General features: G+C 40.5%; 1 protein-coding gene across 5 annotated transcripts in view; it reads left to right on the top strand.

Annotated features, from left to right (window-relative positions):
• MAP7 (microtubule associated protein 7) overlaps nt 1-19,082 on the top strand; it is a 317,468-nt gene extending 298,386 nt beyond the window's left edge. For 3 of the 5 annotated variants that reach the window (XM_030198511.1, XM_030198510.1, XM_030198506.1), the window contains exons 16-18: nt 7,125-7,260; nt 14,078-14,310; nt 17,566-19,082. In XM_030198511.1, coding sequence (XP_030054371.1) covers nt 7,125-7,260; nt 14,078-14,310; nt 17,566-17,576 — 380 coding nt within the window. In that variant the 3' untranslated portion in view covers nt 17,577-19,082. The remainder of the gene's footprint in view (nt 1-7,124; nt 7,261-14,077; nt 14,311-17,565) is intronic. The other 2 variants (XM_030198509.1, XM_030198507.1) reach the window with 2 other exon arrangements.
• The last annotated feature ends 518 nt before the right edge of the window (nt 19,083-19,600 follow it).

Below are 19,600 nucleotides of genomic sequence, written 5' to 3'. Positions count from 1 at the left end.
CCCCCTCCCCTTCACCCAATACACCCTGCCCAAATGCAAAATATAAATACCTGAGTTGTCAGGGATACCCAAGCCCTGCCAGCTGAAGACCACTTCCCCCAGTCTGAAGGCTAGAACTCTCCATTTCTGCAACTGGCTGTAGTCCTTGAATTGCTGCCACTGCACTTCTCCCTCCCACAACGTGAAAATCAAGCACGTGTGGCTACAGCTCAGGGACACCTTCTGCCACCTGCAGAGCTTGAAGAGTTCTGGCCACTGGACCAGAGGAGAAGGTTTTCAGTTGGCAGGGCTTGGGGACCTCTGCCAGCCACAGCAAGGGAGGTGCCCAAAGTGGAGGAAGGCGCTAGTGCTCCCTGTGGCTATGCCCCTGATTGTTTTCAGTACAAAAGGAAGTGCATTTCTGTTTTTATTTCTCCAGTGTTTATTTTATTTATTTTAGTTACATTTGTACCCCGCGCTTTCCCACTCATGGCAGGCTCAATGCGGCTTACATGGGGCAATGGAGGGTTAAGTGACTTGCCCAGAGTCACAAGGAGCTGCCTGTGCCTGAAGTGGGAATCGAACTCAGTTCCTCAGTTCCCCAGGACCAAAGTCCACCATCCTAACCACTAGGCCACTCCTTTATTTCTCCAGTGTTCCAGTGCTTGCTTAGTTTAACTTGTTGGGATTCCCATTTTAATTTTGGTCTTCATATTTCTATTTCTAATGTGTGATCCTTGTTCTATATTTGGTGAAGGTCTACCTCTGTTTTGTGTGTGAAGAGGTAATATAAAGTTATTTTATATGTAGTAGTAATGGCGAGTGGGGAAATTGAGGAGAGGGGGTAAGGGGCCCTCTCCTTTATTTCTGCCCTGGGCCCCAGTAGGTCTAACACCAATCCTGTCCAAACTTCAAATTGATTTTGGATACAAACTTTAAAAAAGAACTTGAAGAAAATGTTCTATTGTCTGTGAAGCTAGTTGATTATACAGAGCTAGTTATTTAAATTAATGTATAGTTGAAACAAGGGTATATAAAAGTGATGACACATTTCAAATTACATAATAGTGTCCATTAATTCAGTGATCTTCACTAGTTATGGAGCCATATTGGCAAAAAGACTTCAATGTGAGACCCAAGACCAGCACTGGATAAAGCAGACAATACCCAGAGCCCTGGGCAATAAAGTAGAGGGTAGGATGGGGGAGGTGGGTCCTCTCCAGTTATGTAGCCAGTCAAGCTGCTCGTGTGCACTCAGAGCAGTGTGTATACATAAAATGAAGTTTGATTCTCCAGACTTTTTCTGTCCTTTAGCCCATGATGAGGGGAATTTTCGATATGACGTCTACGACTTTGGACATTTTGCAAATAATGTCCAAAATCTGAATAGCAAAGAAGGTCATTTTCAAAAAAGAAAAACACCTATCTTTTGTTTTGGTCCATTTTCGAAAAAAAGCATCCAAGTGCAAAATGCACAAAATCAAGCCATTGGGATGTAGGAGGAGCTAGCATTTTTAGTACACTGGTTCCCCTGGCGTCCCAGGAAAGCAGTAGGGCACCCTGCAGTGGACTTCATAAAATGCTTCCAGGTACACATCTGACCATTGCTCCCTTACCTTGTCTGCTGAGCCTCCCAAAACCCACTACCCCCAACTATACACCACTACCATAGCCCTTGCAAGTGAAGGGGGCACCTATATGTGGGTACAGTGGGTTTCTGGTGAGTTTTGGAGGGCTCACAGTTTTCTCCACGAGTGTAACAGGTAGGGGGAGGTAGAAGCCTGGGTCCACTTTTCCCACCACTAGACTACTCCAGGGACCCTCATTCTGTTCTAATGGACCTGAGTATAACATCTGAGGCTGGCAAGTAATGTTTTTATCACATTTTTGGGGGGGTGGGAGGAGGTTAGTGACCACTGGGGGAATAAGGGGAGGTCATCCCTGATTTCCTCCAGTGGTCACTTGGTTATTTAAGGCACCTTTTGTGTCTTATTCGTTATAAAAACAGGTCTAGCTCAAAACGTCTTACTTCTAGTCCTGGACGTTTTTGTTTTCTTCTATTATGGCTAAAAAACATCTAAGTCTCAGGAACGCCCAAGTCCCGCCTTGAACACGCCCCTGATACGCCCCCTTGATGTTTGGACGCACTTCTGATGGACTTCAAAGAAAAACGTCTAAAAATAGGTTTCAAAAATACTGATTTATTATTATTTATTATTTATTGCATTTGTATCCCACATTATCCCACCTATTTGCAGGCTCAATGTGGCTTACATAGTTTTGAAAACATTGTCATTACAGGATAGCAGATACGTTTTCGTATTGTGTAGAAATTAAGTGAAGGAAGAAAGAAGAAGGAAGGGAGTGATTAGGGTAATTATAGGAGGTGGGCTTTCTTGATTGAGTGGATTGGTGAGGTGTACTAGTGTGGCTGTCGGTTCTCATTGTAGGCCTTGTTGAAGAGATAAGTCTTCAGAGATTTGTGGAAGACAGTTGTTTCGTCGATTGTTCTCAGGTCTGTAGGCAATGCATTCCATAATTGCGTGCTTATGTAGGAGAAGGTGGTGGTGTGCGTCTGCTTGTATTTTAGTCCTTTACAGCTGGGGAAGTGTAGGTTACGAAATTTGCGGGATGATCTTGTGGCGTTTCTTGGAGGTAGGTCCACGAGATTTATCATGTAGATTGGGGCGTCCGCGTGAATGATTTTGTGTACCATCGTGCAGATCTTGAACGCAATGCGTTCCCTAAGTGGGAGCCAGTGGAGCTTTTCTCTTAAGGGTTTTGTGCTTTCATATTTAGTTTTTCCAAATATGAGTCTGGCTGCAGTGTTCTGGGCAGTTTGGAGTTTTTTTATATTCTGCTCTTTGCAACCCGCGTATAGTGCGTTGCAGTAGTCCAGATGACTTATTACCATTGACTGTACCAGGGTGCGGAAGATGTGTCTCGGGAAGAAAGGTTTTACTCTTTTAAGTTTCCACATGGAGTAGAACATCTTTTTTGTCGTGTTTTTCACGTGGGCATCCAGAGTGAGGTTTCGGTCAATGGTGACTCCAAGAATTTTCAAGTTTTGTGAGATAGAAGAGAACAATATGGTGTGATTATGGTGGAGAAGTGTTTTGTATTATGTTGTGAGGTGAGTACAAGACATTGTGTTTTTTCTGCGTTAAGTTTAAGTTGGAATGCATCTGCCCAGGTGTGCATTGTTTGGAGACTTTGGTTGATCTCGTTGGCAATTTCATTTAGATCATGTTTGAACGGGATGCAGATTGTGACGTCATCTGCATATATGTAGGGGTTGAGGTTTTGATTGGCTAGCAGTTTGGCTAAAGGTATCATCATCATGTTGAATAAGGTTGGCAAGAGGGGGGATCCTTGGGGGACTACACATTCAGGTAGCCATGGGGGTGATCTGTCCGTGTTCGTTGTTACTTTTTTTTTTTTTTTTTGTGAGAAAAATGTCCAAATGCTGCTTTATGGCACTTTTTAGACATTTTTCTGTTTTGAAAATGAGCCCACTTGTCTCTTCCAACCCATATTTCTCCCAAAACTCTCTTCCCCCAATACACAAAGTCCCCCAGTTCTATCCCAGTCATTCTCAATTCCCACCAGCCTCTCCTCCCAGTCAGCTACCATCATTCTATCTCCACTCTCCAAGCTGGATCTTCCCCCAGTCTGTTAATGCCACAGGCACTGCCTAGGGGACAGCTGTTCTATTTCCTTCCAGCATCATGTGGCTCTCAGTGAGTTTGACCTGCATGGTGTCCAAATTTCTTTGCTATTTGCACAGTCGTGCAAGAATAACATGGGAGTTTGTATGCTGCATAACTCAAATTCATTCAGAACCATACAGTCCTGAAGGAAAACAGTTGGTGTGGAGACAGTTCCATCAGCAACTCCATGGACTAGGTAGGGAGAATTAGAGAAGAGAGTTAGGGAGTCACACTAGGGTCAGTGGGGGCTGCCACTGTCCCCTGGGCCTCACAATGAAAAACACTTCTAATAGTTAATTAATAATGTTTAGCTTATCTTTAGGAAAGGAAGTGAATATAATATATGCCAAACTGGATCAGACCAAGGATCCATGCACCTAGTCTCCATCAGTAGCCAGTGCAGTTTGCAAGCAAGGAGTAGATCTATTCCTTAGTATTCATATCCAGAGATAAGCAGTGACTTTCCCAAGCCCACATGGCTAATGATGGTTTATGAGCATTTCCTCTAGAAAGGTGTCAAATTTCCTTTTACAACTTAGCTATGCTCCTGACATGCCCCCTTGTGATTTAATGTACTGTAGACAAACTGCATAGAAACAGTCTTTAAAGCAGGTTTCGAAAATAGCGTTGTGGATGTTTTGGTAGAAAAAAAGTTCATCTGCTTCGTGCCACTTTCTGGACATTTTTATGTTTTGAAAACTAGCTCCTTTGTGTCATCTACAAAGTTGATCACCTCACTTATTGCTTCCAGTGGCGTATCTAGTATTGAACGGGCCTCAGGCAGAAAAATTAAGATGCCCTCCCCATATAATTCCATCTCAAGGTAGTGGGAACCAGGAGGAATGGAGGAGGAGAAACCTCTTCAAAATTCCAGTAAACAAACCCTGAAAAAAGCAATCATATTCCAGTCCTATGTATAAAATCTGTCATAATAATAGAAATAATAACTGACATGCAAGATATCAGAGATCCACATTTCTTAAAGCTGTCATATTATAAATAATACATTGTAAAAAAAATACTTTTTTTTTCTACCTTTGTTTTTTCTCTTTTCTGCTTTTCTCTGTTTTTCTCAACTCTCTTTCCAGGGTCTCCCATCATTTTGATATTTATTCTTTATTTCCATTGTTCATCTTTATCTATCTCTGTCCTCCCCTCATGTTCAGCATCTGCCCTCTCAGTGTCCTTCTCCCTCCCCTGTGTCCAGCATCTCTTCTCTGTGTCCCTGTCCTTCCACTGATCCAGCTTGTTGCCCCCTTTCCCTCCTTCAACACTCCCCACCCCAGGCCATCATCTCTCTCTCTCTCCCTCCCCATCCACAGTTTGGCATCACTTTCTCCCTCCACTGATTCAACATCTCTCCCCCTCAGGGTCTGGTCTCTTTCTCTCTCACTCACCTCCATTGACACTGGACTCCAGCATCTCTCTCTCTCTCTTCTCTTTCTATTCTTTCCACTCACCCCGTTCAGTCATTCTCTTCGCTCTGACTCAAACCCCACCCTCCCTCCATGCAAGTCCCAGCATCTTTCCTCCCTCTTCCTTGCCCTTATAGGTTCAGTATCCCTCTCTTTCTCTGCCCCCTACCAAGGGTCCAGCATGTCTCTAACCCTCCTCTTCCCCCGACATGCCCTGGCATTTCTCCCCCTCTCCCCCACAGATCCTGGCATCTAGCACCCCCTTTCCCCCCCCCCCCCCCCTCCCAAGGCCCTCAAAAACCTCAGAAGGCAGCTGGCAGAGTTGGCGAAGTAAACAGACTGCCTTCATCCATTACCACTAGGGCCTTTCCACTGCCGTGTCCCACCTCTCTGATGTCACTTCCTGTGGGCAGGATGTGGCAGTGGAAAGCCCTAGCGGCACTAGTCAGAAGCAGTCTGTTTACCTTGCTGTTGGCTGCTCACTGCAGATTTTGAGGGCCCCGAATGTGGGGGAGGGGGGAGGAAGGATACCAGACTTGCAAGGGGGTGGAGAGAGGAAGAGAAATGCCAAGACCTGTGGGGGTGCAACTGCAAGTGGCCCTGGACATTTTGCTGTGCTCACTCAATAGTACCTATGCCCCTGATTGCTCCTTTTCCCAGATCATTTATACATTTATTAAAAATACCAGTCTCAGTACAGATCTGTGGGACACTCCACTATTTACAAACAAAAAACCCCAGAAGAACCAAACCTTCTCGAGCACAACAAAGAAAACAATTGAGCGGAGATGGCAAATGGTGACAAATTTACCACAGGAGCCATATATTGTTGAAAATCTTTATTAAATCATTTCTGTAAGTTAGCATTATCATAGTATGGTAGAATTGCTGTATAGGTCCTGAGTGGCATTCATAGAGTTTTGTATTACTTCAAAAATTCAAATTTGAATTTATTTCACACCTACCTTAATAGGAATGGGACTTGATATACCGCCTTTCTGAGGTTTTTGCAACTATATTCAAAGCGGTTTACATATTATATACAGGTACTTATTTTGTACCTGGGGCAATGGAGGGTTAAGTGACTTGCCCAGAGTCACAAGGAACTGCAGTGGGAATTGAACCCAGTTCCACAGGATCAAAGTCCGCTTCACTAGTAGCTCAAGGTGAAAGCCCACACCTTTCTTAGTAGTTCAAAATGAGTTATGTTCAACTACAGTAAGTATTTTCCTGTCCTTGGAAATCAGTCTAAGTTTTGTACCTAATGCAAAGGAGAGTTAGTTGACTTGTCCATGATCTCAAGGAGTGGCAGGAGGATTTGAACCCTGGCTTCTCTGGTTCTCAGCCTGCTGCTCTTACCATTAGTTACAGCTAATACAGAAAATACATATTCCAAACATGTTTGGAAAGTCAACAGTATACTAAAGGCCAGTAGAGCTGAATTCTGGTTGCCATTTAGCAACCCACTGGAAGCCGGTGTTAAAGTACCTGCATATATTTCCAGAATACTGCAAATACTATTCTGTTTAATATGTTGTATTTTGATGTGTGCTTTTTTTTTTTTTTAATCTAATTCCCTGGAGTGTATTCAGTGGGAATCCATAACTAAGGGGGACTAGGGGGAGGCAGCTGGTACATCTACACCAGCTGCTGTGTTCAAAATGCCCTTATTGTCTCTTTACTGCTAACCTAGGTGTTGCCTCTGCCAGTGATGATTAGCAGTGTCTACATATGTTCAGCACCACTCGCAATACAGATAGTGGCATTTTCAAGTGGGGTATAAATGTTCATAATAATAATAATGATATTATTTTTAGACACCATGACCAGTGTTTAGAAAAACACTTAGCACACCAGCTGAATATTGACTTGACAGAAATGTTCTGACTAAAGCATTGATAAATGAAAGTATTTTGTAATCCATAGCTGTTGAACACTTTCCAGTACATTATTTTCTGTTCTGTCTTCTAAATCTACTTTTGGTTGTAAGTTTTATATAATATAATTTCTTTTGTTATAGTAGCTACTCCATCTCCTCTGTTAGAATCTGAGCAGGGATCACAGCTCCAGGATAAAGCAGAAATCCCGTGTAATGGAGAACCAGCAACTCCTTCGCAAATGTTCATTATGCATCACCCAGTAGTAACTGTGGACAGGTGAGGATTTTGAGGAGAATATACTTAAATATAGTATAGTTTATTGTGCTCATTTTCTTCTTGAATAAATTAGCTCGTGCTCATATTTTTGATTTCTATTTGTATTTTACATTTCTCCAACATTAAGTATATCTATGGTATCTTACACATGGGTCATTTGATTTTGAGCACATACCTCACCAGAAGAAACACCTGAGGTTTTTATAATCAAACCCAACTGATGCTTTCTCATAGACCAGCTGCCTCAGTTTCTCTCCTTTCACTTGGCTGGTAAAGAGCCCATCCTTAGACTTCTGTCTCAGTGAGTTTCTATTTTGTTTTCTCTCTCTGCCTGCTTTCTTTAGTCTTTGATATTTTGTATTGAAAAGTGGTTTAGCAAATTACGTAAAGTAAAATAAAACTTTTTTGTCATTTTGATAATTTATTATTTTTATTTTAGAATGATTTCCTAATTTGTTCTAACTGCTCAAATGAGCCTTTCTATCCTAGAAATAAAACATGTTAGTCATTTTTTATTAAAGGTTTTGTTGTCTAGTTCAAATATCTTGTAATTGCATTTTGACTTTTTCTTTCAAATAATATAATTGTCGTGTTGGTCCATTTAAATTTTTGAAAATAAAGCTAGTGAAGAAGTTAGTTATATTTTTGATAACGTGTTTTAGCATTAATATTCTATTCCTTTGCTTGAAACTGTCCTGAGACATGTGCTTCATGACATGGTTAGGGCAATGGACTGAGAACTTGGGGAACTGGGTTCAAGTCCCACTGCAGCTCCTTGTGTCCCTGGGCAAGTCATTTAACACTCCATTTCCTCAGGTACAAAACTTAGATTCTGAGCCCACTAGGGACAGAAAAAGTACCTCCATATAATATAAGTAAATCGCTTTGGTTGTACCTACAGAAAGGCAGTATATCAAACCCTTGACCCTTTATATTCCCAATATGGAAGAAAAATGTCCATTATGAATGGCCATGCCTTCTGTACTTGTTGCTCGAGAGAAAGAAAAGGCAGTTGAGTCTAACTATGAGACCCTTGGATCCGGTCTAGTGGTGAAATTGTGCACTGTCAAGCAGAGGGTCTGGGTTTAATTCCTAGGCCCAGATTGTACTCTAGGTCATCTGAGGCTAGGAGATGTTGTGAATACAGTATTCACTCCCCGTGGGATAAGAGAATACTTACCACCATTCAATAATGACACCCACTGGCATTCTCAGGGTCTGTGGCCCATGCCCAAGGACTGTCACTCAATGGCTAGATTAAGCTAGGGGTATATATATATAAAAATAAGAAAAGGGGCCAGGCCATACTTCAGGTGATAAGTGCTGTGTGCTGCACTATAGAAGCTCTCCAGTTGGATCACTATGTTAGGCCTTCTGTTCGTGGGTTGGCTGGAGCTAGGGATGCTGCAGAAGCAGTGTTCGCAACTCCTGAGTAGGAGGGAGTAATGGTCCCTGAATGTGGGACCCATGATTATAGAATTCCAGGAGGAAGATTTATACATGACCTTCCAGCTGAGGACTGTTTCTGCAATGTGAGTAGGTGTGTTTGGAGAGGGGGGAGGGAAATCCCCTGGTAATGATATGAAGACTCACCAGATCCTATTCCTTGTTCCAATGACACTGAAAGTGTAAAGGAGCAAATGGGAACAGATGAGTCAAGAGAGCTGAAACAAAGGCATTTTGAGGACATGGCTTAAAACGTAACTGGATAGCAGTAAAATTCAGCTGCTGACCAGTTAAGTTTATCCATTTAAGGAGGACCATATAAATAATTAACTAAGTAATAAGGAACACTGTGTTGGTGATCACTGACCCCAGAATGGCCAATTCATATACTGTATTTGTAGCTTAGTAGAGATAGAGTATTTTATTAATAAGAGTGATGTGTTATTGCCGTTTGTTACAAAAATGGTTGATAGGTGGGACATTTACATGATTATTATGCTAAATAATCTGATGCTAAAGAAAATGCAGTGTGGGGACCAGGGTAAAAGTACACCTTGGCATTACAGTGGCATAAGGCTTTTTAAATGTCAGCTTTGCCAGTATGAGAGGAGATGAAGGAAAAATCAGATTAATTCAAATAAAGATTTGGATAAGATTGTTGCAAAAGCTTATACGAAAATGATCCAAGAATCAGAGGAATTATTTTTCTAAAAGATTAGAGTTTTGGATTATTTTCCATTTCCTTCACATCCATACCAGACTAGTCCAGAGCAGTGGTTATGTCCATCTACCAGCGGATGGAGACAGAGAAAAAATAATTCCAAGTGATTCGCCCCATAAGTGATAGCCCAGAATGTTCAGTATTTGTCTCCAAGTGGATGGTGGATGGATCGTGTAACTCCTTGGTGCTTATCTGGTAGCTCCTGCACTAATGTCAGTGTCAGTGGAGAGGAGGTTAATGCTGGCTGGATTGGCTCATTTATCCTCAGATGTTCCAGACTGAGCTGTGATGATACCCAGTGGTGTCAGGTCCCTCATCCCCCAGCTAGGGTGACACCCAATGATGCTGAGTCCCTCCCCTCCCCCACAAGTTACACTCCTTTCCTGGGGTTTCCTCATAAGGAATGTGCTATGAGGTAACAGGAACAAGAGAAGAAAAGAAAATTTATCTGACTTCACTATGTGGGATCCCTTCAACTAGCAAGTGTATGGTTTCTATTTATTTCTCTTTCTCTTACTGCTCTCTTTGGGGTTCAGGTAAGTGCCCTTCTATTTTTACTTATCAACCATTTTTCTATAGGTCATGGGCTGCGGTTTTATTTTCACGAATGGCTTCTAACTGTCTGTGCAGTTGGTGGGAACCCTACACACTGAGCCCTTTGTGGTGGTTTTGAGGCTCTTTGCTCCATGTGGTTTGGTGCCTTGCTTGCTTTTCTGGAGAGAGTTGAGTGTTAATTTTTTAAAAGATTGGTTATCTTCTACTTCTGCCACTTATTCTGCTATTACCTTTGTCAGCAGGTTTCTGCTATTTTTTTTCCCCAGATTTGGTGAGCAACTACATTCTTCTTGGCTATGCCATTCTTGCAATGTGCTTGCTGTTCCATTTCAGCAGCCAAGGGCTTGCCTTTGGGTTCCCACACTTCTTGCAAGGACTTATCGGGGATGTGATCTGGTCTGCTTTTCATACCCAGCTAAGTCCCAAGCAGGTTTTGGTGGCTGTGTTGCTTTCTGCCCACTTACTGTCTGCTACCTTATTTCACATAGGTGGTGTTTTCTAGTTCAAGTGCGCCCTGGTGGCATTTTCATTTTCTGGATCTGCACAACAGATGCATTTCTATGTCTGGCGAGGTGCTTGTCTCAATTACTGCACAATGGCATCATTGGTTGTCTTGGGTACTGTGCAATTATGTCTCATATACGAGGTTTGACAGCACTGTCATCTCTCATGAGTTGTAGAGTTTTAGTATTCTTAGGTTTCATGGGCTGACAGTGGTGACATTACCTTGTCTTTCATGCAAGGCTTGGGAATAAAGTTTTTTGTACTGAGTGGCGCTGGTAATCCACTTTGGCTGTACAGGGCTCGTGTCCGCATGGTTCTATGGGGTCACCATCCTCATGGCTAGCGCAGTACCTCCATGTCCTTCACCCACATCTGCCGGTACAGTGAATCTTATTCATATGATCTGCTGTGGGAACATCCTCAGGTGTGGTGTTTGGGATACAGTTCTATTTGCTGTATTCTGGAACGTGTTCATCTGTAGGTCAGTGGTTACAGCTTTGTATGCTGAGCAATGGTTGAAGCCTTACAATGATTTAAGTCTGTCCTCCCATCCCAATCAATTCTCCTGTGCCCTGCCCTCTCCTTCCCTTCCTCCCTCCCTCCCTCCCCTCGATGTCCTGCAATTCTCTCCTCCTGACATCATCTCGCCTCCAGCATTCCCGTCCCCCTCATTGTTCCGCCCTCTGACGTCATTATGTTTTGATGTGAGGGCGAGGCAATGAGTGGGAATGGATGTTACGAACCCGGGTATCCAGACGTAGATGTTGGAGGTGCAAATTATTATATAGGATTAGGATTAATTTACTGCCTTTTTGAAAGAATTCATTCAAGGCGGTGTACAGTAAGACTAAATCAAAGGTAAGCAATAGACAATTACAGCATTCTTAGTAGACTGGCCACACAGACATCCCAGCAGAGCAGTGGGGCTCCCTAGGGGGCACTGCAGTGGACTTCACATACAAGATCCCAGGTACACATCTCACCGTTACTCTCTTACATTGTATGGTGAGCCCTGCAAAACCCATCAAAAACCTAATGTACCCACCTACAATAGCCCTTATGCCTGCAGGTGGGGGGAGGGGAAAATGGGACCATATATACCGCCTTTCTACATTCAAAGCAGTTTACATAGTATATACAGGTACTTATTTGTACCTGGGGCAATGTTAAGTGACTTGCCTAGAGTCACAAGGAGCTGCAGTGGGATTCAAACCCAATTCCCCAGGATCAAAGACCTCTGCACTAACCCCCTAGGCTACTCCTCCACTCCTCTCACTTATATTTAGGTACAATATGTATTTAGGGCCCTGTTTACTAAGGTATGCTAGCGTTTTTAATGCATGCACAAAACTAGCATGCTCTAATTATAAAGGCACCCATAGGAATATTGTGGGCGCTTACACAGCGCATGCTAAAAACACGAACATGTCTCTAGTGTGACTTAGTAAACAGGGTCCTTAGTGTTTTTGGGAGGGCATACACTTTCACCACAAGTGTACCACTAAGAGTGGGGATCTGGGCCTGGGTCCTCTTCTCTACAGTCCACTGCACTGACCACTAGGCTATTCCTGGGACCTGCTTGATGCTGTAATAGGAATGGCCATCATATCCAAAGTTGTCATAGAGCACATCTTAGGGGGCTGGGAGGGGTCAGTTACCATTGGGGGAGTAATGAGGATTATGCCTTAATCCCTCCAGTGGTCATTTGGTCACTTAGGGTACCTTTTGGTCACTTTATTGTGATTGAAACAGGTCTAGCCAAAAACACTTTAATTTTGTTCCATTGTTGCAGAAAAACATCTATCTTATGGTGCTGCCATGTCCTGCCTAAAATACGCCCCCTTAAAATTTGGACGAATTGTGGAGCAAAACGTGTAAAACCAGGATGTCAAAAATCAGAACTTGGTTGTTTTTGAGAGAAAAATGTCCTCCTGCCACCTTATGACGATTTGGGGACATTTTTTTGTTTTGAGTATGAGCCCCTATATCTAAATTATGTCTTCCAGAAGAAGGCATTTTTCTGGTAACTATGGATGTGGAATCTTTATATTCAAATCTTACACAAGAGAGAACTTTTTTTGTTGTTGTTCTTGAAGCTAGCAGATGATGTGTCAGGAACTGGTATAATATTTTATTCATACCTTGTTGGGAGGTGAACCCTGGTTCTAGTCAATAGGTTGACTATGCTATTCTAGCTTAAAAACAAAAGGGGAATGCTGTCTTTTTTTGGTCTGTGCTTTTTGCCTGGGATATTTGTGACAGGTACATCTTTGATAAAGGAATTGCCTTTTATATGGATAACATTATTTCTTTGAAATTGTAGATTTCAGTTGTTGCAGCGGAAAGTGTTTGGAGGATGGAGCAATGAACCTTTCTCAATTCTACCACCTCATTTATTTCCAAATAGGTTTTCTCCAGTGCATGGAGCTTCTGTTAGCTTGTCATGCACACTGTCTCTTAATCTTCATGTCCTGAACCATTCTAGTCTCTTTCCCCTGTTGCTACTGATAAAATTTTGGTGGATGAGTCAGATTTTTCATAGTTCTCATATTGCTTATATTTCTGCAAAGCAACAACACTAGATTGTGGGACTATGCACAGTAACAAAATATCAAGAGAAATCTCATTTTTCACAAATATTTCTATTCTCAATTTCATATAAAAAAATGTGCAAAAATTAATGAATTACTATTGTAAAAAGGAAGAGGAAAAAAGACCTCAGAACTTTACTCTGTCAACACAGTTCTCTCGCATTTTCTTTTATCAGTCCTGAAAAAACTCCAATCAATTTTTTCTTTTATTACCAACAAATGTATTTTTATTAAGTACCTAAAGAATACTCATAAACAGGAGTCTAGAGACCAGCGTGGCTCACATTTCACGTCTTGCTCCCCTAGTTTAATAATCCCTCTGCTAATCTGCAGCCTTGCTTTGGAACTTTAATGGGGTCTTTTACTAAAGCTTAGCTGGAGTTATCTGCAGCAGGACCATAGGAATAAAATGGGCCCTGCTGCTTATAACTCAAGCTAAGCTTTAGTAAAATACCCCCTAAATTGGCAAATATATTCAGCTTCAAACCAAAAAAAACCTGGTTAAGGTGCATCAGAGCAGTTTAAACATTAACCAAGTGTTATAATTTAAAATGACGAAAACAAATCTTAAATTTTCACACTTCTAATGCAGTTATGCTCCTTAAAAAATATCAGTCTGTAATTCAGGTATGTTTAGTTCCCTTTCCAGTTGAGAAAAGAATCATATTTTCAGTTTTTTCCTGAAAGATCTCACAGTTTGGTTCTACAGTATTTTTAAGTCCCATCAGAGAGGATTTCATAGCTGAGATGTCAATTTGTGTGTCCAGACTAATTGTAATTGCTACAGGTTAATTTTATTCTGACTGGCTTGCATGTAGTAACAAATATTTGTGAGGGTCTGAAGAAACAAGGCTGGAGAAATACAGTTAAGAAAAATATGCAGAGTTAGTAGTATAAGTTAATATATGAGAGAGTGTATGAAGCATTTAGTTTTGTGAGCTTGAAAAGAACATCAGTAAGATATATTGTTTTTCATTAATCCATTTTAAATGTCTTTCAGTACCCACAATAAAGAAAAACAAGCAAATGAAAATGGAATATCTGCACAGAATGACAGTTTTGAAGAGATCATCAACTTACCTGTGGGTTCTAAACCATCCAGATTAGATTCCATCAATAGTAGTGGAAGTAGTAACCCTCAAATTCCTTTGAATCCAGTTATAGCCTTTGAAGAGAAAGGGACTATAGGACAATTGCCTCAAGTAGATAGTGTGCAAACACAACAAACAGCAGGTACGTATGCCTTAGAATGAATATTGCAATTTGTAGTTTAATGGAAGAAAAATGGAAAAGCCATCAGTGAATTGAAATAGAATCTGAATTGTTATAATGCCTAATAAAACTGCCATGACTTAAGCAAGGTGCCACCAAAAAGGTACAGTTCCCCAGTATTGAAGGGCATTACTTATGCAGTAATAACCCACAAGAGAAAATGAATTATTTCCAGACAGCTTTTGCCTTTGGAGATGAATTGTATCTTTAAGCCTTCTGTCTATCTGGACACAAATGTGTTCAGACCAGGCTGAGAAGCCAGTTTAGATGGGCCTCACTCTCAGAGTTTGTCAGTCCATGAAAACCTCCATCAGATCCATTTTCTAGAATTGAGGGCTGTATGCAGTGCTCAGGGATCAGTTGGCCAACAAAATTCTTAGTCCACATAGACAAGGTACCATGTTATTACATCAAGTAAGCAAGGAGGAACTGTGTCCTTCATCCTGGGTTAGGAGTTTGTCCAGCTTGTGCTTGGAGAAATCCAAGTCATATACCTATCGGAAGTGTTCTCTGTACACAGCAGGATACAAGTCCCTATATACATAACCAGTCTCCACTTGGAGTTGTCTGCTAACCTAGCTTTTACAAATATTAAGGAAGTACATAAGTATTGCCATACTGGGACAGACCAAAGGCCCATGAAGCCCAGCATCCTGTTCCCAACAGTGGCCAATCCAAGTCACAAATACCTAGCAAGATCCCAAAAAAGTACAAAACATTTTATACTGCTTATCCCAGAAATTGTGGATTTTCCCCAAGTCCATTTAATAATGGTCTATGGACTTTTCCTTTAGGAAGCCAGCTAAACCTTTTCTAAACTCTGCTAAGCTAACCGCCTTTCCACATTCTCTGGCAACGAATTCCAGAGTTTAATTACACGTTGAGTGAAGAAAAATTTTCTCCGATTCGTTTTAAATTGACACAAGGTGAGAAGGTGCAAGCATGCCTGGTAGAGTCTAAGGGCTTCCAGAACTTTTCTAGCTGGAGAGATCAATCAGATGATGTCACCCTTCTGCAAAACTTTGTGTCTGCTGTCCATGGATAACACCTGCTACAGATAAATAATTTGGTTTACTTTTTAAAATATTTGTGGCATATACAGTGTGCTGCTTCAGGTTCCACATTGAAAAGTGAACTGGATATTGATTTGGCAACATTTACCAGTGGGAAGGCATCCCGCATGGGGTTCTCATACCATAGCCATGACGTTTACCATTTATTTTTGTGCTTCAATAATTGTTTTGTTTCTTTCCCACTAAATTTCTCTGTGTTCTTAGTCACTTTATATGTGTGGTATGACTGATGGAACATTGCTAGGGAATGCAGTCAGCAAACCTTTGGGCCCAAGAGCCACACCGAGGCCTGGTCTGGGTTGTGAGGCCTATGAGAATCCCCTTGAAAATGAAGTTATACCAATAGTGCTATCACTTCCAAGTACAAATATCATGAGGCTCCACCATGGACTAGACCATGATGCACCTCCATAGGCCAGATCAAAAACCCTTGTGGAACTGATGTAATCTGCAGGATAGTAAGTAAAATTAAATGTAGCTTTCTTCTTCTCCTTATAGTGCATTTTTCCCAGCTCTTGTCCTATCAGTCTTCAAATCAATTTAAAATGTTCTACTTAACTTTTTTTAACCCATGTATGTAAATATACCCAACCCCCGAATTCTATAAGAGCAGCAATCAATCGTGCAAATTTGGGCACATGCCCAATTTGAGCGTGCAATTTAATTAAGTAACGAAGACAGTGAAAACAATTGAGATCTAACAAACAATTATTGGTGCTAATTAAATTTAAAATTTACACGTGTAAATTTTATACACAGGTCTGAAAAGGGGGCGCGGCTATGGGAAGGTTATGGGCGGATCAGGAGTGTTCTTTAATTTATACAGATTGTTATAGAATAAAGGGGATCCTCATCTAAATTAGGCACAGGGATTTACACCAAGGTTTCATTGGTGTAATGGTCATGCCTAAATGTAGTTGTGGTTCTTGGCGCTTAGTGCTAGTCTATAAACTGCGCTTAACTTTAAGCACCATTTATAGAATAGCACAAAGCGCCATTTTTTGGCACCAGTTTTTTAGGTGCTGTTTATAGAATTTAGTACCAAATATGCACAAATATATCCAGAGCTAAGAACCACTGGTATGGGAGACTATAGCCATTATTTCTGCAAGAAAGTGCTGATTGATCTGAGCAGGAGCATATTTTGTCCTACCGTCCAAGCAGTGAGTACCACTGCTTCACTATGTGGGGAAGTTACTAACATATGTTGATGGAATAATGCAGAGTTTTGTAAAATAATGCATGTTAAATGACAAAATTATGCATTATTTGCCATTAATGTACAGTTTTTTAGCACAAAGCATATTACGTAATGCAAAGCAACTCATTATTATGTAACATGAATTACATAGCTTGCATTTAACCTTGCAAGCTGTGTTATTCATAGAAGGATAATGCTCCTTTTGAGGTGGCATTATGTTTCCTCCCAGGGAAGAACTTAATGGGGGGCCAGTCCATGATCCATGAAGCTCCCCAACACTCCCAACTCTCCTCTCCTACCAGTGGTTTTTCTGGTGGATAGTAGGGCAGAAGCAATCCCAAGTTGTTCCTACCTGTCGGTGACTGGGTTCAATATGTCTGCCAAGGCCCCCAGGAGAAGTCTCACAGTACTGTGGCTAGGGTTCAAGTTGTCAAAAAATACCTGGCTCCCAACAAGGTAGGAGCAACTGGGGATCGCTTCAGTTCTCCACTCATCGCCAGGAGACTGCTGGTAAGTGTCAGGAGAGGATTGGGGGGGGGGGGGGGGCAAATAGGGAGGCAAGGGGATTTCTGGATAAAGGTGAGGGCAAGTTTGCGTTCCCTCTTCCCAACAGTGGTTGTTTAAAAGGATAATGGGTCTACATTCAGTCTTCTCATCCTTGCAGCCATGCAAAATTCAGTTTACCATGTGAATGATTAACCTGCAGTGCCATTAGGTACTATAGGTTAGTGAGTTAAGTGGTAAATTTGGCTTCAGTAAAATTGTGGATTTTACTACAGCTTAGTAACTATCCCTGTTTATTTTCAGTAATTTGAATTGTACATGACTAGTTAAAATGAACCTGTCATAAACAGAGTCGACATGTTTTTATGAAGGCTAACTGCACATGCTGTGATCATTATAGTTCTAATTTGTCCCTTCTTTTGTTGCATCTCATTCTAGAAGTTATATGAAAGCTTCTTTTGAAGAACCAAAGGTGACGCTAGTAAAGCATCCTTTAGCAGATGGAGTTCTTCCATGCTACAGAGGAATGTGTTTTTCCTGCGGATTCCTGAAACCTGTCCAATATGTTTCTGAAGGAACTTTAGTGAAACCATCCAATGAATCAATGGGAATAGACTGGACTGTCTTTCTAAAATAGTTTTTACAAGTACAAGAATCATAGTGTGGATTCCATAAAATGGCTTTTTTGCATCACACTTCTTTTAGCAAATCAATTTTTTTTTGCAGTTTTTTTGTATCTTTTTATTTATGAAATTTGAAATATACAGTCAAAACATAAACTCTTGAAAAGGAAATAAAAATACAGGAAATTAAACCCCAGAGAAAAAACCCCATTCCTATACTGGATTGAATGAATAACCTCCAGAAAAGGGGTCGCTTAATCAATGAAACATGGCTGATGATGTACAAATAACTCAGGAAAAGAAAAATATAGGGAAAGGACAGTAAAAGAGGATTCACTTTATGCAAATCCCTAACTCAGTGCTCCACGTTTTGCTCTGTATTATTTTTTTTTAGGTTTTTCTGCTTTATTAAGAATTAATGGTATTGTAATTACTTAGCACTGGGCTTGAAGAGGATTTAAAAGCTAGACCAAGTGTAAAAGCTATAATGTAAAATTGGCTTAGAGACTTATACAATTTTCCTATTTAATACTTGAAAATAAACTTTTATTGCCCTGTGAATTGGGCAAATAAGTTGTTTCATTTAAACAAATTAGTTTAAATGCTATTGAAAGAACTCCATTTATAGGGGAAGAAATGCAGTTGACTGTATCAGGTTCTCTTCTGTGTAATTCCTATTTGTAGATTTACAAATTTTAATCAGATCTGCTTTCTTCTTGCATTGTGTTTTAAGCAGATTTTGAAATGTGAAAATTGAAAAAAGAAAACGGGTTTTGTTTCATGAACCAAAAGCATCGATATTATATTGTAAAATTATATTCAAGCACTTTGTGTTTTTAGCAAAAGAAAATTGTGTAATAAATTTAACACAATTATCTAATTTACTTATTTTGCTTAGCTCTGTTTGTTTTCATGGTACAAAAACAAAACAGAAAATCCTTTACATTTGCTAAATTGCTATGTATTTTAATCATGGAGCATTTCATTTCATTGTTCTCTGACTATGTGAAAAATCAAATAATGATTTTACAAGTGTTTGGTTTGTGCTCGTTTCAGAGCAGGTAGAAAATAATGGAGTGTTTGCTCTTATTGTGTTCTTTTTGGAAATGCAACACATCAGATGGTGACTTGAATGTCTGTTTTTCCATTAGTCTATCTTAGGTACATGTTGCTATTGTTGCTACTGAGCACTTTTTGTTTATATAACCAGTGCACTAAATTGTAAAACTGTTTGCATCATATGAACTACCACTAGGCAATCTTTTACTAAGGCACACTCACGTTTTTAGCGCACGCTAAAAATAGGTGCGTGCTAAACGTTAGAGACGCCAGTGCATTCCTATGGGCGTCTCTAACATTTAGTGCATGCCCAATTTTATTGTGCACTAAAAACATGAACGCACCTTAGTAAAAGACCCCCTTAGAGATTAAGATTCTTTTTAAGCTAAGTATGCTAACACTATACAGAGAATATGTGACAGGTTGACTTTCAGCAGCTATAGGGTGTGTATTTTCTCAAAAAAGGAAATGGATATTTTTTTTACTTATTAAGAGAAAACTATTTCATCTACAAAACATATTTTAAAAGCCATTCAGTCAATGTTTTATTAATAGTCTGTTAAAGTAAAATTGGGTTCCTTTTCTCTTTTTCTTGGAGTCCTCCATGTACATAGAAGTTATATTTAAAAACTGTCCAAATTATGTAGTTTTTATTTTTATTCTACATGGCATGTAATTACAAAATAAAAGTTTGTTTGAAATTATACATTTCATTTTTTGTATTCACTTACTTTTCCTGGGCCAATTTCTTCCTGTTCATTATTTTCACCAAGGAAAAGCAAGCGTAATAT

This window comes from Microcaecilia unicolor, chromosome 3 (genome assembly GCF_901765095.1).
Source record: "Microcaecilia unicolor chromosome 3, aMicUni1.1, whole genome shotgun sequence".
Taxonomy (NCBI): Eukaryota; Metazoa; Chordata; class Amphibia; order Gymnophiona; family Siphonopidae; genus Microcaecilia; species Microcaecilia unicolor.
The sequence above is the reverse complement of the archived record's forward strand: the minus strand, read 5'-3'. Positions and strand labels throughout refer to the sequence as shown.